This window comes from Squalius cephalus (assembly GCF_949319135.1).
Source record: "Squalius cephalus genome assembly, chromosome: 16".
NCBI classification, from domain to species: Eukaryota; Metazoa; Chordata; class Actinopteri; order Cypriniformes; family Leuciscidae; genus Squalius; species Squalius cephalus.
In genome coordinates this window covers 15,672,787-15,688,679 of record NC_137137.1, presented here as the reverse complement: position 1 = coordinate 15,688,679, position 15,893 = coordinate 15,672,787, and the positions used below count along the sequence as shown (strand labels likewise).

Genomic DNA, 15,893 nt, shown 5'->3' with positions numbered 1-15,893 from the left:
ATCCGATCGGAGAAAACGCACGAAGTGGTCAGGTGTAAACAGGCCCTACGTGACTGTCATTAAATAATTTATTCATAATAACACAGATTAATGCAGAAATCAACAACTGTATTTGAGTGAGTCATTTTAAATCTTCATTCAACCGATTCATCCATAATAATGATTCATAATGAGTAGCTGAATCATTCACTCAAACGATTCATTCAAAACTTACTGATTCAAATCAAAACAGTAAAACAAACGACTGTGTGATTCAACTGTTTAAGTTACTAGCTTCGGCTTCGCTTGAATTTTTTTCGTTGGCGGTGAAAGAAATGGACAAAGTAACTGGCAATATTGAGTCTAAAATGTAAGTTTGTCCTTACATATAATTATTGTATAATTAACTTGTTGCTTCTATGATATACGTTAGATACAGAGGAAAACGTTTGAGATCCGTGTATGAGCTTAGCTTACCGTCTCTTTTTCTCCTCAGAGATGGGAAACTTATGTTTAGGCCTAGTTATGACAAATATTGCTGTATATAAACAGTAAAAGTGCAGTGCCAGAGGGACTTTGACAATGCACTGTACATATTGTGTATTTTGGACATTTATGAGAACTGATATTGCATATATATATATATTGCAAAATCTGCACATTTCTCCTCACTTTTGTTGGCAATAAAGATATTAAAATATGAGGTATTTAAAAATTAACATACTTCTCACCTAGTATAAGATGTCTGACTCTGAAGCTTGTTCTGTCATTTCTGATTTTATTTCTAAGCTGGCCCCAAAAAAAGTCTCCCCAGAAATGATCAATCATTTGCATAAAAGTTGGCCTGACAACATGACCATTACCACATGCCAAGACAATTTACAGCAAATTTGTCCCTGCAGTACACTGGACATTTGGCATGAGAAGGAATGAGATCTGTCTACAGTAGGTGAGGTTTTTTGGAGCTCGGCTCACTCTGTCTCTCACTGTGGATCATTAATGGAAAGGAAAATGAACATTTGGATCTCTAAATGCTGTGAACTGATTCTTCTGACAGGAGCAGAAGGGACGTTTGGACCTACTGCCAGCAGGCTGTAACAGACAGATGGGTTTTCACACAAACAACAGAAAACATCAAGAGCAGTCAGGCTGGCACACACAGAAGAATCAGCAAAGGGAAGAAAGTCTGGATAATGAGGCACTGCTAGCAGGAGATGATAATTCACTGTGCTGTGAGAAGACAAACTGTCCACTCCATTTAGAGTTCAACTCCACAGTTACAAAGCCATATGGTGAGTTCACTAATATGATTTAGTGAGTTGTCTTATTTTAATTTTATTTAGTGCGCCATCAGGTTTTATAAAATATATAGGGTTTTGAAGGAAATAACAATTTCATACAAAATTTTTAAAGCCACAATATTGTGACGTACATCCAAGTAAACTGGATTAACAGTAAAGAAAAAAAAAATAGGACAGGGACTTTTATTCACCGGTTTTTGATTGGATGAAGTCAGATTTGAATGAGCATGTCACCAGAGATCTGTCCTTCCACTGGAATAAGTAATGAAATAAACATGAAAATATATGGATTAAAACAAAAACATACATTTAGAAAATATTAATTTCATTCATTTTCATTCATTTATTGTTAAAGCACAATATAAATTTTATTTATTTATATATATATATATATATATATAGCAAAGACTAATATTGTTACTCTAAATCCGACTGCAGTGAAATATAAACACCAGCAGATGGCGGGCAAACCTCAGAATCCTGTTGCTATTAAGGTATCATCAAAACCACACACACCAATGAAGTTTTGAACGCAAAGGACAATACTGAGTAAGTACTGACATCCTATGCAGCACAAATATCATTATTAGTCCCTTACAAAAATGACTATGGTGGTACCATTGTACAGTGATTACATCAGATAGTGATGATACTGTCACATACCATTTACATTTTTGCATTTAACAAGCAGCTTACAAAAGGCATTTATATGGCACATCATGTCCAAAAACACATGGTAGTAATTACGGTAATTATTTTGGTGGTGACTGGTGTTGACTGGTGTACTTCTCACCACCAAACTCTAACGCCTTGATGGAGCATTTTACCTTCTGAGGTATTTTACCATCATTTTACCTATGAGTTGTTTTACCTAACTCATTTTACCTATGAGTTGTTAAATGTAAAGTGTTGGGAGCAGGATTGAGAACCACTGAGCATTATCATTGTGTTGGTCAATTTCCATTCGCCACATCTACAAGTGAGGGGAGAATTAGGTGGTCTTATCTCTTAAAGTGTAATCAGTAACTACTGTAGCCTACTAAATGCATCCATGCCCAGAGCACATGCACACACACACACACACACACACACACACACTGCTCTTACACGTACTGTGTGTGTTGACTCCACATGGATTTTATCTTATGAATGTGCTGGAACGCTGCAATTCTCTTTTGACCTTGTTCTTGTTTCTTGTATTAGGATCAATGATAGCAAGTTAAACCTTAACGTCATGTGCCAGTAAAGGGTAAAGCTCAGTAGGACAGCATGTTATCAGGGCTCTGAATGTTGAGTGGTTTAGGGTTGCATGTTCAATATTGCAGATGATAGTGTTTAATTATTTATTCTTATGAAATCTAATGGTAGCATCACCACACTGCCACTTCAGTTACAGTGACCTCTTTATTCATGGTGATATTCACTACTAAACCTGGAAAATATATTCTTTCAGAAGGAAAATGAAAATGTACATTTTATATATGAATGTACACTGTAACCACTAAGCTTTGATTATGTTTACTGAATTAGAATATATAATGTAATAAGTGAAATAATACATTTTTATAATTTTATCTTTAATATATAAATAACATTAAACATATATAAACAATGACATCTATTATTTAGATACAGTATATAATAAGATAATGTAATATGCAGTATAATATATAAATATACATATCTACTATATGGATTTACTCTCAAAAATTAACTAATATTTTTTTTTATGTTTCTGGTACCCACGAAATCTAACTGAAGGTTGTTGTTTTTTGTATTCCTAAGGGGACTTTTAAGGAATTCTAGAAGACTTTAAGATGAATTAAATTAAATTCAAGATTAATTAAATTACATAGGATTTTATTTTAAAAAGACCTTATTAATCCAATAAAATATCAACTATACTGTATATTAGTCCGAATTCTATAAGACTATTCTGACTGAGGTGCTTGTCTCCATCAATGTTTATGGTAGTTTCGGCCTAAAGTAGTAATTGGAGAGTCGGACTTATCCTGTATTTACATTTTTAAATACACCAGTTAATCAATATCAAGCAGTGTAATCCATTAAATCAGTCAAACAGACAGAAAACGAAGCCAAACTAAAACACTGTAGGACAGTGAAGGACATAATGGTTGAGCCTGACTCGTGTTTCTGGTTTCTTGGACATCAGTCCTCCTCTATCCTGATGACAGTGTCTCTCCCTCAGCATCAGTAATCGGTCTCATTCAGCTCTGAGTGCTGCATCTTGGTAAGGCCAGAGTGTAACATAAAATCAATGTTTCATTAACATTTAATGACTTGGACTGGCTTAACAGCTCCAGGACAGATGCTTGTGCGTCAGGTTTCAGAGTGACTTTAGCTGCTGACTTGATTACAGTTCGGATGTTCTTCCGGTGAGAGTTATAGCACTGATGCATGCAGCGAAGGCTGATCCCAGTTCAGCAACGCCATTGGTGAGATAGGTGGGCGTTGTCAGGGAGGAGCACAGGAAGAAGTCGCTCAGTCATTCTGATCTGTGACTCCTTAGTCTTGTGTTGTGATCAGAATTGATGTCTGTCTAACTGTAAAGTACAGACTACAAGTTGGAAACTCAGAATATACAGTTCTGCTAATGCAGGGGCTTTAAACAAGGGTCAGGGGTCCGTGAGGGGAATCTAAAAGCACTTTCAGTGTACATTTCATGTTCTGTGTTTGAGAGAAATGGAAGTAAAACATGAAGTCAGTTAAAAAAATGACAACGGACTGCTTGTGCTATTGATTTTATTGTTCATAAACATCACTATTGGCTTTACCCTTCATAACAGGCAAAATGTAATATCAGAAGTGGAAAAATCTTTATGTTTTTACACAGGGAGGAAGGAAGGAAGGAAGATAGAGAGAGAAGGCAAGGGCAAAGAAGAGAGACAATCTGAAATCTCTCAAGGACCATATGGAGGGCTGTGAGTTGCCTACCATATGCTGAAGGCTTTTGTCATGGAAATAACTCTTTAATTTTTTGGCACTTCATATTATTGTTCAGCCAGGCTGGGCACTTCCACAAAAGAAGAAAAAAATAACAGGAGAGAAAGAGAGAGACAAAGAAATATCGGTAGATCCTGGTGAACAGAGAGAGAATGATTAGCATTGTTAATATTGCTGGTAGCTAGTACAGCAGGTAATGAGCTAATGAAGTCCCTGATCCTGTTCAGCCTGTCCAGGGTTAAACGGCTCAGAAAAGGTAAAAGCAAAAGGGATCGGCTCACATGCGGTGTCTCATTATTGCTGAGATATATATACACACATATTTACATTTGTTTAAAACGCGTTCACTTTCTCAGTCTCTTCAGTTATCTCACATTTCTGAACATTTGTGGAAAAAGATTTTTCTGAAAACAAAGAGATGATGGTAGTCCTTTGGAATAGCCTTTAGAAGAGCTCATCATTACATCAAGCTTTGCATAATTTGAACTGACTCTGAATTCGAGCCTTATTAATATGGAAAATATCCAGATGGAAATTCATAACAGATAGTCTGTTGATTCTTCACAGCTGTGGGTGTGTCAGGAATATGAGGGGATGAGGAATAAAAGCAGGATGAATGTCCATCAGGGTCAGAAATGAATCAATGCCACCAAATGTGCTCCAAATATTTAAAATGACAAAGATTTCTACATACTGTAGTATATCTGTTAGATAACACTACCGTTCAAAAGTAAGACTTTTTAATGTTTTTAATAAAGGTCTCTTATGTGCACCAAGGCTGCATTTATTTGATCAAACAGTAATATTGTGAAATAGTTGTGAAATAGTATTACAATTTAAAATAACTGTTTTCTGTTTTTAATATATTTTAAAATGTAATTTATTCCTGTGATTTTCAGCAGCCAGATTACATCTGTCTTCAGTGTCACATGATCCTTAAGAAATCATTCTAATATGCAAGAAACATTTATTTTTTGATTTATTTGAAATATAAATATTTTATAACATTATACATGTCTTTTCTGTCAATTTTGATAAATGTAATGTATACTTACTGAATAAAAGTATACATTTCTTTTAAAAAAAAAATCTTACTGACCCCAAACTTTTGAATGGCAGTGTATATAGTACATAATATTTTATTCTATTGGCCTATCTAACAAGGTACTATAAAATATACCAATTTATTTGATATATTTTGAATATTTAACACTTTAAACATTTTAAATATTCATCATTGATCAAGTATTAATTTTTAATTTTAACTGTAGTTATTAGATTTCTGACACTGATGTCCATCAGCAATGAGAGTGAAATACAATACAGAAATCTGCTAGGACACAGCGTTCCAATGTACGAGGTCAGGAATGGGTGGATAAGAGGCGAAGAGCAGAAGAAAAGTGGGAGGAGAAACTCATTATCTATTCCCCGCAGGTTTTGGCCCATTACTGAGATTGTGCCGTCCTTTTTACAATATGCAAAACGCTGACAGAGCCTTTGGCTGCTGCTGCTCGACCTTCCTCACAAGGTCAAACTCAGACTCAATTATGCTCTCAGACTACTGTCTGTCCACCAACACCTGTTAACCCTTTAGGGGAGTGGACACTGCCTCTATTCATTTTGACACGAGCTGCATCATATGTGCTGATGCATATTTTCTTATGCAAGGTTTCATTCCTCATGATGGTGCTAAATGTATTTTCATTATGAAACAAGCAGTTTTGTTTCCGCTTTTTCTGCTTCATAGGACTGACAGCAAAGAGACAGCTGATTTACACCGTCGCATTTTATGATTGCACTTCTCATCCTTTCATCTCCTAACATCTTTCAGATCTTTATTATACAGGCAGTGGCACATTGGCGCCATATGCTCAGCTATTTCCATCAATGCTGCCATTAAGCCTCTATTTTGTTTCATCTCTGTCCTGAACCCAGCACTCCTTTCACTCAAACACTGAATAATCCATCCTGATTGGCATTTCAGGGGGGTCATTATTTCTGGGTCTAGGATTTGGGACTTCTATTTCACATGTCACTGAAACTCTGTCATATTCATGTCATCGTCTGGCGGCCGCAGCTTATGATGGGATTTATTTGGACAGCTAAAGCCAAATGCTTGAAATATGTCATGCTGTGGGTTAGTCTTTTTATAATTACATTCAAAACTACTGAGATGCAAGACAGTTATATTAAATTTGTCGTAATAGTAATAGTAAAAAATATTGTTAGAAAAAGGCTTATTGCTGCTGATTTTGTTATTAAAATTTCATTTAAATTTGTAAGAACAACAAAAAAAGGGGTTTTAATATCTGTTCGATTTGCACCTTCCGGGATTGATTTTGCTTTGTTTTTATTAGTGTTTAGTTGTAAAATACGTTTCTGGAATACTAAATTGTTTGGCATTTGAGCAATGAGATGAATTGTGATGTCACAAATGTGGGTGGAGTCACACAAACACACCATAGACATAGGCTGCATCTGAAATCGCATACTATCTTGTGTAGGTACTTATTTTGAATAAGTACTTTGTGAGCGCTAAAAAAGTATGTTCTATTTAGTATTAATGTGTGTGGTATGAATGTAATCTGGATGCACTACATTCGGCATGTTGCCCTTATCACGTGACCTACTGCATCCATTCATAAATCCTCTCCCGTGGCCTTATGGGATAGTAAAGTGTCGGACATACTTGTTTAGTCACATACTGTTTTTCGCCTTCTATATAGTAGGGAAGTATGCGATTTCAGATGCAGCCCTAGACATTTTGAATGGCCTCAGCAGGAAATGGAGTTCTAGAAACGACGAAATGAGATATGACCTTTGAGATATTAAGGAGATTTCTGTTTATTGCCCTACATTGACTGCTAACAGGACAGCTGTGATTATACAAGTTGCTGTACCTAAGAAGAATTATTGCCCATTAAACAAAGCATCATCACCTGAATTCATCTGCTTTTAAACACTGCATACCGTCCCTCTCGAAAAAGAATAAAATCCCTCTACAGCTGAATCATGCATATAAAGATTTTCATTAAAGAGCAGCATTTTAAAAGGTCAACGGCAGTTCAGTATCCGATAACACAGAGAATAGTCAACCAAATAAATAAATAAATAGATAGAAATACACAATAAATACACATTAAATAAATAGGGAAATGAAAATAGTGCATAAATAAATACATAAGTACTCAACAATACTGGAATGGTAGAAATGAGGTTTGTATGATGGATGCTTTGAGAGCTTGGACAGAGCAGAGGTTAGAGGTCATACCTGCCTCTGGGTGAGGTAATCATGGAGCAGGAAGACAAGGGGCGGAGCCCCAGGCATCTGGAGCACATGCAGTCTGTTTTAGTGTGAGGAAGCCCAGCAGAGCGAGCAGAGATGCACGAAAGAAGTCGTTGAAAGTCCCTGTCGTCCGTGTTATAAGTGTTTCGAATGTTTGGTGATCATTGTCTTGAGTGCTGTTTCCTCCATATGGTAAAACAAAAGTGATGGTCGCTCTGCTCGAACAGTTACAGGACACGATTGGCACAAATAAATAAACAAATAAATAATGAAACTGCAGGAAACATTGAATATAAAAATAACAATTATAAATAAAATACCAAAAGTGTAACAAAAGTTTGCACCTTTTCAGAGGTCTACAATCTTTTTTTTTGTTCTTTTTTTTTGCAAATACTGTCGTTATTCACATTTTCATAAAAAGTTTATGTTGGCAGTTGCAAAAGAATTCAAAATAAAAGAGCAGCATAAAAATACAAATTGATTTTCATTTCTCAAAAAGCACAAACCTGTTGCTGTCTTTTTTTATGTCTTTTTTATGATTTGCTATAAAACATCAGTAATCTAAATATTATTACTATCGTTATTAATAGGATTATGTTCATAAAAATTTGCATGCCAGGCCTCATAATTGTACGTGTCTATATGAGAGGGTCTTTTTTTTTTTTTTTTTTTTACCAAAGAAAAAAAATCCAGCATCTATTCATTATTGTCTTATTATTATTGGGTTGGTTTGGGCTTTTTTCTTGGTGAAAATATTGCTTTCTAAAAAAGGGATAGTGGGGTCGTGAATGGGGAGTCTGTGGGGGGGATTTTTGCGAGCGTTAACTCATCTTCATCTTTTCTCGTGTTAATTCTCGGAGCCAGACTCGTCCTCGTCTCCGGAGCCTCTGAAGCAGGCGGACTCGTAGTGCTTGTTCAGGTAGGACTTCAGCGCGAAGGTCTTATTGCAGCGCTTGCAGCTGTAGTGTTTGAAGGCCGAATGTGTCTGCATGTGCGCTCGTAGGTTGGATCGGTCGGCGAAGGCTTTCCCGCAGTGGGCGCAGGCGAAGGGTTTTTCTCCCGTATGCGATCGCATGTGCCCCTGCAGCAGCCAGGGCCGACTGAAGGCTTTACTACACACGTGACATTTGTGCTTGAGGTCGTGAGTGAGGATGTGCATGGCCAGCGCCGGCATGGACACGTAAACCTTGTCGCAGGTGGGACACTTGCGCGCCATCTTGCTGTCGAGGCTGCGGTGGGTCTGCTTGTGTCTGCTCAGGTTGGATGAAGTGGCGTAGGTCTTTCCGCACTCGTTGCAGGTGTGTCGTGGACCTCCGTTGTTCGCCCCGGCCATTTCTTTCTCCTCTGCTTCAACATTTTTCGTTTCCGCGACCTCGCCCTTCCTCCTCGAGCGGCCGTCAGATATGAAGAACGCATCCATGGTGTAGCCCTCGCTGAGAGATTCGCTCTCGCTGCTGAAGTATCCGCGGGCCGTGAGGCCAGACTGAGGGCTGTCCGGGTGCTCCAGGTCCGGTTGGCAGTACTCCCCACCTCCGCTGCTGACGGGGGAGTACAGCGGATCCGAGCTCGGTTTCATGTCGGCCTGCTTCTCCTCTGTGTACTCAGAAGAGCTGATGTAATCTTGGATGTAGCCTGCAGCAGGACAGAGAACATGAACTGGTTATTAACTCATTCACTTATTCTCTGAAGTCCAGATGTAAAGCAATTAAAGACTCAGAATGTGACTACATTAAAGACACAGGGCCATATTTTAACGATCTAAGCGCATGGTCTAAAGCGCACGGCGCAAGCGCACTTAGCACACCAGGCGCAAACGCACCAGGGGCATGGTCTAAAAGGGTTGTTCCTATTCTCTTGATGAGTAATGGGTGTGTTTTGGGAGTTACTTAAAATAGACCAATCAGAGTCTCATCTCCAATTCCCTTTAAAAGCCAGTTGCGCTTGCGCCATGGCGGATTCGCTATTTACATGGCGGAATTTGCAAGCGGAAAATTGAACGCTTCTCTAACGAGGAAATGGATCTGCTCATGCGCAAGGTGAAAGCGCACGAGCAGACCATCTACAGGACAAAGTGTACGCGCGTTGTAGACGGTAGAGATGCGCGGTTGGGGGTTACAGCCGCGGATCGGGCGGATGACGTGACGAAAAATAATATTTTAATTAAATTCGGGCGGGCGGTTGAACCAATCAAATGAAAAATATATGTATACACCAATCAGCGGATGGCGGGCGGGTGCGGTTTTGAAAATTGGTCAAAAACGTTGGTGTGGATGGATGGCGAACGGTTGATGAGTTTTGTGATGCGGTTGCAGATGAAATAATAGCCCATCCGCGCATCTCTAGTAGACGGATATTGCTAACGTGCTCTTTAAATAACAAAAAAAATATTGCGCAGTCTATTTCAGTTACCTCAAAATAGCAACGCGCCAACAATGCGCCTGAACACGCCTCAGCATGCCCATGGGCGCACTAATGGGCGCAAACGCATTTGCTATTTAAACAACGTGGTGCAGGATGTGAAAATGATAACTGTGTCGGGCTGAAACTAGCAAAAAATACTTGCATCATGCCTGGCGCCACATTGCACCGGGTGTATGATAGGGCCCACAATGTTAAGTTTACTGTCAGACACAACAAAATAGAAGTACAACAAATGACAACACGCCTAAAAACAAGGGTTCTTTATTGACAACGATTACGGTTCCATCAAAAACCTTTAACATCCATAAAACCTTTCCATTCCACAAAAGGTTCTTTATGGTGTAAAACATGTTCTTTGGATTATTAAAATGTTCTTTTAAGAACTGTTCACTGAAAGTTTATTTGGGGATAGCTGGCATCATGCGAAAACGCCCTTTTGGAACCTTTAAGTTTCCATGAGACTTTCCTAAAACACCTCACATCATATCTGCCTTAAGCTGCAAGTCTTTAGTAAAATAATACTGGAAACCAATTTGACTATATTTTGTGCTATGCTATATGGAAGTCTGTTTTTGCTTAAAATAAAAAAAAGGCTAATTTTTAATTTAATTTATTTATCTATTCATTCATTCACTTTTTCATACATTTTTTATAGTTCACATTTGAGTCTTTATATCTCGCAGTGAGACTTTATATTTCATAGTATGACTTTATTTCACACAATTGAAACAGGCTTCCATAGTTCCTTCTGCATACGTCATTCATGTAAGTGTGTGTGTGTGTGTGAGTGTGTGTGTGTGTGTGTGTGTGTGTGATTGAGACCCAGAGGGTTTTAACATGGTTAATAGCTAATTAAGCAGGTTAACTGTGGTGGAAGCACAAGCGTCTCTCTTTCCCTCCTTGAGATGAAGAAGCCACTCAGACTCTCTTTTTCTTTGATAAGATTAGCCGAGGGCTCCTGTAGAGTTTGGTGTTTATTTGTCTATTATGCGCAACGTAATCTTTTAAAAGTGGAAGTAAATGGAGGATGATGTTATGAATGGTCCTTAAAAACCATTTTAAGGAAATCAGGACTTTACATACATTTTCACTTCTGTTAGAAGATAACCAAAACTCTTTCCCAGATTTCAAAACCTCCTGAAATAGTTTCAAACATTGAAGTATATTACAAATATGAAAATATACTCCCTAATACAGGATGTCTTGCTTCCTCTCTATCTGCTGAAACAAATAAACTCCCTCGTAACTTCTCTAAACTGATTATGGAGCCCTCTGACCGCGAAGAGCGAGTCTTAATGCATCGTGAGGGTCATTCAGTAGCTGCTAAAAGGATTTCTGGCAGCCGTGGGGCTCAGACGCGTTTATTGCCATTGGAATTTCACCGACATAATACCCCTTCCAAGGTGCCATGTCTTTGACAAAATGTTTCTAATTCAATCTGCTTGCTAAAAGGGAAACCCAAAAGGCATTTAATGCAGTGCTGTATCAGTTTGGGCGAGTTATACAGTGAAATTAAAGAAAGCGATGCACAACAATGGTGGAGCTAACCAGGGGAAAAAGTCAACAGGATCAGTAGAGAGAATGTTATTTGGGGATATAACTGTGTTGTCCACAAAAGACTGCTCAGAGGTTATTAGGAGATATATATATATATACATATATATATAATATTATTAAAATTTTTTGGTAGCTATTTGGTAACTATATTTTCTGTCAGAATAGCAATGCTACTACAGGTATTGTTCCCCTACCAAACTAAATCTGTGGTATTAGCCATGAAAAAAAAGAAAGAAAAAGATTATGAAAACTTGCACAGTTTGAACAAATAGCATGAATATAACTGTGATAGAAAAATAAAATAAATTTAATCATATAATATTGCTATTAATATAAAAATATAATTGGGATTTTTACTGAAGCAAGTTTGAATGAATAAATAATAGAAATACTATATAGAATTAATTAATATTGCAAATATAATTATAATGGTTTTGATAATATAAGAAACAATTTTCTGATATATAAAAATATATATATATTATTAGAATGAATAGTATAATAATAATTCATTTCATTATGATTTTGCAGATGCAACAATACTTGTAGGAACAGAAATTTTAATGTGGATATATTTTTTTTGGGGGGGGGGGTTAGTCCATTGACTGACAGACGAGATGGAGTTGTTTGTTCTTTGTGCTCGACCTTCAAGATGAAGAATAAAGAAAAATGTCTTCTACAATAATTACAGCAACTGTTTGCGAATTATTATACAAAACCGATAGGGGAAGATTTTTTATTATTTATAAAATTAAGAAAAAATGCATGCTTTCAATTTTGGGATTTCATATGAAAATACAATGCAATACAAAACAATATTGTAAAAGCATAAACCTAATTGTAAAAGGAGCAGCGCAGCTTATAAGTTCATATAATCTTACAATGACCCAAAAACAGATAAACAGTCTGTTGTGTTTTTGTTTTTTTTATAACAGGTGGGAAGATATCCCTCATGTCTTATCTCGCTTATCTGTGAAAAACACCACAGCAGGACAGAGAGAGCCACACATCTGCTACCGAAATCTGTCTGTGAGGACACACAGAGCTCTCTGGACTCCCTTTAGAATAGCTCAGTTTAGCTCAGCCTGTCCCATCATGTCCGCTCAGGGATGCTGGGCTTGCTCTGTGCGTGATGCTATTTGCCCTATTGTGCGAGTGCGTGCTGCTGCATCATGTGACAAAAGTCAGCACTGCCTCAAGCTTCTCTTTCCTTTCATCTCCCTCGTTGTCCTTCGAGCTGTACAGTACAGTACTCGGATGTCTCCTGTGGCGTCAATGATGGCTGAAACCCTACCTCCTCCTCCTCCACCACTTAGATTCATGTACCCGGAAGCAGGAGAGTGAAAGAGAAATAGTGAGATGAGGCAGAAAAGAAGGATGGGGGAGGAGAGCGAGAAAGAGAGAGTGCTGTGGGTGGGTGGGGGGGGGGAGGGTTTGGACCGAAACTCAAGGGCAGTATCAGCTAAGGACAAACACATCAGCCCCACAAAGCAGCGTGCTAGCGTTAGCATGAGCTACGCACAACAAACTGGTATCAAGCTCCTGTATGTACACTTTCGTACGGCTTTATTCGCATAAGCTGATCGCGCTGCGTGACCTGATTTGTGTCAGCATGAGTCAAAAAACAAAGTCTGGGGGGCACAATGGAGGACGAGGTTGGGGGTGAAAGGATGGAGGTTTTTACGGATTAGTTCGCGACAGAATGGGAAGATTTATGTAACATCTGTTGGACTACGTACAATGTTCAAAAAACACAGCATCAAATCTGAATTATGCCCTAGCAGATATTTTTCATAGGCTAACCATTTGGGAACATGGTTGAACATCAAGCACATATAGTGAAGCTACTGTATCTGTATGTAAACAATATATTTAGGCACCATACTCACCATTTTCACAGAGCCGGACGCCCAGGTTTGAGCGAGAACGTGTAAAGGAGTCATCGGGATGATGATGGTGATGATGATTAGACGCTGATACGGGAGATGAGGAAAAATCATCCAGTTTAATTTTCTTCACAAGAAATGAGCGAGGCATGGTTCACACACGGTCGCACGCGCACAGACGCAGCAGAAAATCCTTCACATCGGCCGCAGACGGACAAAAAAACCCTGGAGAAAATCGTCCCGAATGAAATCCGTCACATGAAAAAAGATCCACGTCCCAGAAACTAAATAAAAAACAAACAGTGATTGTAGATAAAGGAAAAATGAAGAGCACGCAGGAGGAGAGAGATGTCTGATGGTACAATACTGTGTGTGTGTGTGTGTGTGTGTGTGACTGCTACTGTACACACACACACACCCGCTTACGCTGCTGAAAAAAAAAAAAATTTCACTTGTTCAGCACTGGATAGCTCCTGGCCTGCAGCGGAGGCGGCTGAGAGGAGGAAGAGATAGAGAGGAGAGAGAGAGAGAGAGAGAGACAGAGAGAGGAAGAAAGAGAGACAGACAGACAGAGAGAGAAGAGACTGTGAGACTAGCTGAGATCAGCAGTCAGGCAGGTTTTATAGAGGCAGACGGTGGGAGTGAGATCAGGTGGTACATCGCAATGAAGCTGCTCAGCATTAATCCATCAAACATCCCTCGGGACACACATCACATTACTACTGAACCGTCTGTGCCTTCACACACGCAGACAGACAGACCCCCCTCTGATACGCTCCCTCCCTTCCTTGCACACCCCCATTCTGTGGGAGCGAGAGAGAGAAAGAGAAGGAAAGGCCTGAAATGTCACACAATCTCAAAGTGAGTTGATACAACAACCAGCGTACATTCTGTTCGGTTCCGTTCTGCGTCCCGTCTGTTTCGCTGACAGTTACATCAAATTCTGGCAAGCTGTATTCGCTTCGATTTCCTCTAAATCTGCAACGTCAACTAGAATTCATACTCTTCCTGTGTATTTATTTACATTTATGCATTTGGCAGAAAGCTGTGCGTTTGTGTTTTCTGGGATTCGAACCCATGAGCATCATTGTTGCGAGCATCATTATTATGCATTAAATTCTGTTATTTTAGTATTATTTCTATACTATTATAGTAGGCCTATTTATTAAGATTTTAAATTAGCTATTATATTTTTTATTTTAATTTGACATTTTTCATCTAATATTTAGATTTTATTTCAGCTTCAATTACCAAAAACAATTTAGTTAACCAATAACAACAGTTTTTTCACTGTCTGCATATTCTTGAACAGCCATTAACAATGTTAATTGTTATGTGGAGAAACACAAGACTTCTTGAATCAATGCAGTTTTGAAGCAAATATCCAGTACAGGTTGTCGCACACACTCACTCTCACGCACACACGCACATTCTCAGTGTGCACAATGATTACAAGTGCAGGCCACAGTTACTATGAATGGAGCTTCATAGGACAGGATGATGTCGGCATCTGCCTGCATGCTGAACCCTTTATGTTCTTTATGTCTTTGTGCTTACATGTAAAGCAAGTGGGAGTCTCTCAAACCGGCCCCCCATTCACTTAATGAAGTGTCTGAATACACCACACGCCACTATCGCTCTCCCTTTCTCTCCCTCTGAGCAGTTGTCTAAAATAATTATTATACACACACGTGTTCGATATAGCTTTACGATCATTTTTAGGATATTGTTTCAGATTGCCACTATATTATTTATTTATAATATTTTGTATATGTACGTGCATTATGCATGTATTAATATGGATTCATTTTTACGAGTATTGCTGCTGTTTACATTACTAATTAAAGAAAAAACATTTAAAATATAAATATTACCGTAAATAATATAAGATTTACAAATAATTGAAACTATTTTGAAATAGAAACAGTCTGTGTATATATATATATATATATATATATATATATATATATATATATATATATATATATACTTTTAATATTATTAATGTTGTTTATATATAAAAATACATTGTTAATATCATTTTTGTGTGTAATCGTTCAATAATTAAAAAATGTTAAAATATAAATATAAAATGTTACAAATAATGTTACAAATGAATAAAAAATATAAATAGTTTTAAATGTAAATGTTTTTTCCCTTTTTCTCTTTATATGTATTATTAATACTATTATTAGTATTATTATAATATTTTTTATAGTATTATAATTGTTAATTAGCTTTTTATGAATATATATTTGCATATATATTTGATATTATTAATCTTATTTATTTGCATATTTTCGCATTTATCTGTATATACTTAAATATATATTTTATTGTTATATTTATTTACTTAAATAAATAAAAAATTATCCATTTGCACTAATCTTAATAATCTTCCAAAATCACTGGAATTATCAACAAGTGAAATGTTACAGGTTGTGCTTATGACCCCCCAACCACATTCACACAATGAGAAAAAATCCTAATCTTTCATGT

General features: G+C 37.5%; 1 protein-coding gene and 1 long non-coding RNA gene across 4 annotated transcripts in view; one reads left to right on the top strand and one right to left on the bottom strand.

The window, feature by feature from the left end:
• The first annotated feature begins 272 nt into the window (after positions 1–272).
• Positions 273–15,893, top strand: part of LOC307173663 — a 73,179-nt gene continuing 57,558 nt past the window's right edge. For all 3 annotated transcript variants that reach the window (XR_013823895.1, XR_013823896.1, XR_013823897.1), the window contains exons 1-4: positions 273–349; positions 882–928; positions 1,037–1,271; positions 1,719–1,829. This is a non-coding gene — a long non-coding RNA (uncharacterized lncRNA). The remainder of the gene's footprint in view (positions 350–881; positions 929–1,036; positions 1,272–1,718; positions 1,830–15,893) is intronic.
• Positions 4,030–14,187, bottom strand: scrt2 (scratch family zinc finger 2). Its single transcript, XM_079896946.1, has 2 exons — positions 13,398–14,187; positions 4,030–9,162 (listed from the first exon to the last, which is right to left on the bottom strand). The coding sequence occupies exons 1-2, from the start codon at positions 13,543–13,545 to the stop codon at positions 8,378–8,380; spliced, it is 933 nt and encodes a 310-aa protein (XP_079753072.1). The 5' UTR covers positions 13,546–14,187; the 3' UTR covers positions 4,030–8,377.

Bases quoted from the DNA above. Each gene is read 5' to 3' on its own strand.
- scrt2 (XM_079896946.1), bottom strand. From the start codon at position 13,545: ATGCCTCGCTCATTTCTTGTGAAGAAAATTAAACTGGATGATTTTTCC. The intron at 9,163-13,397 runs GTGAGTATGGTG...GTCCTGCTGCAG, and splicing joins CGTCCGGCTCTGTGAAAATG to GCTACATCCAAGATTACATC.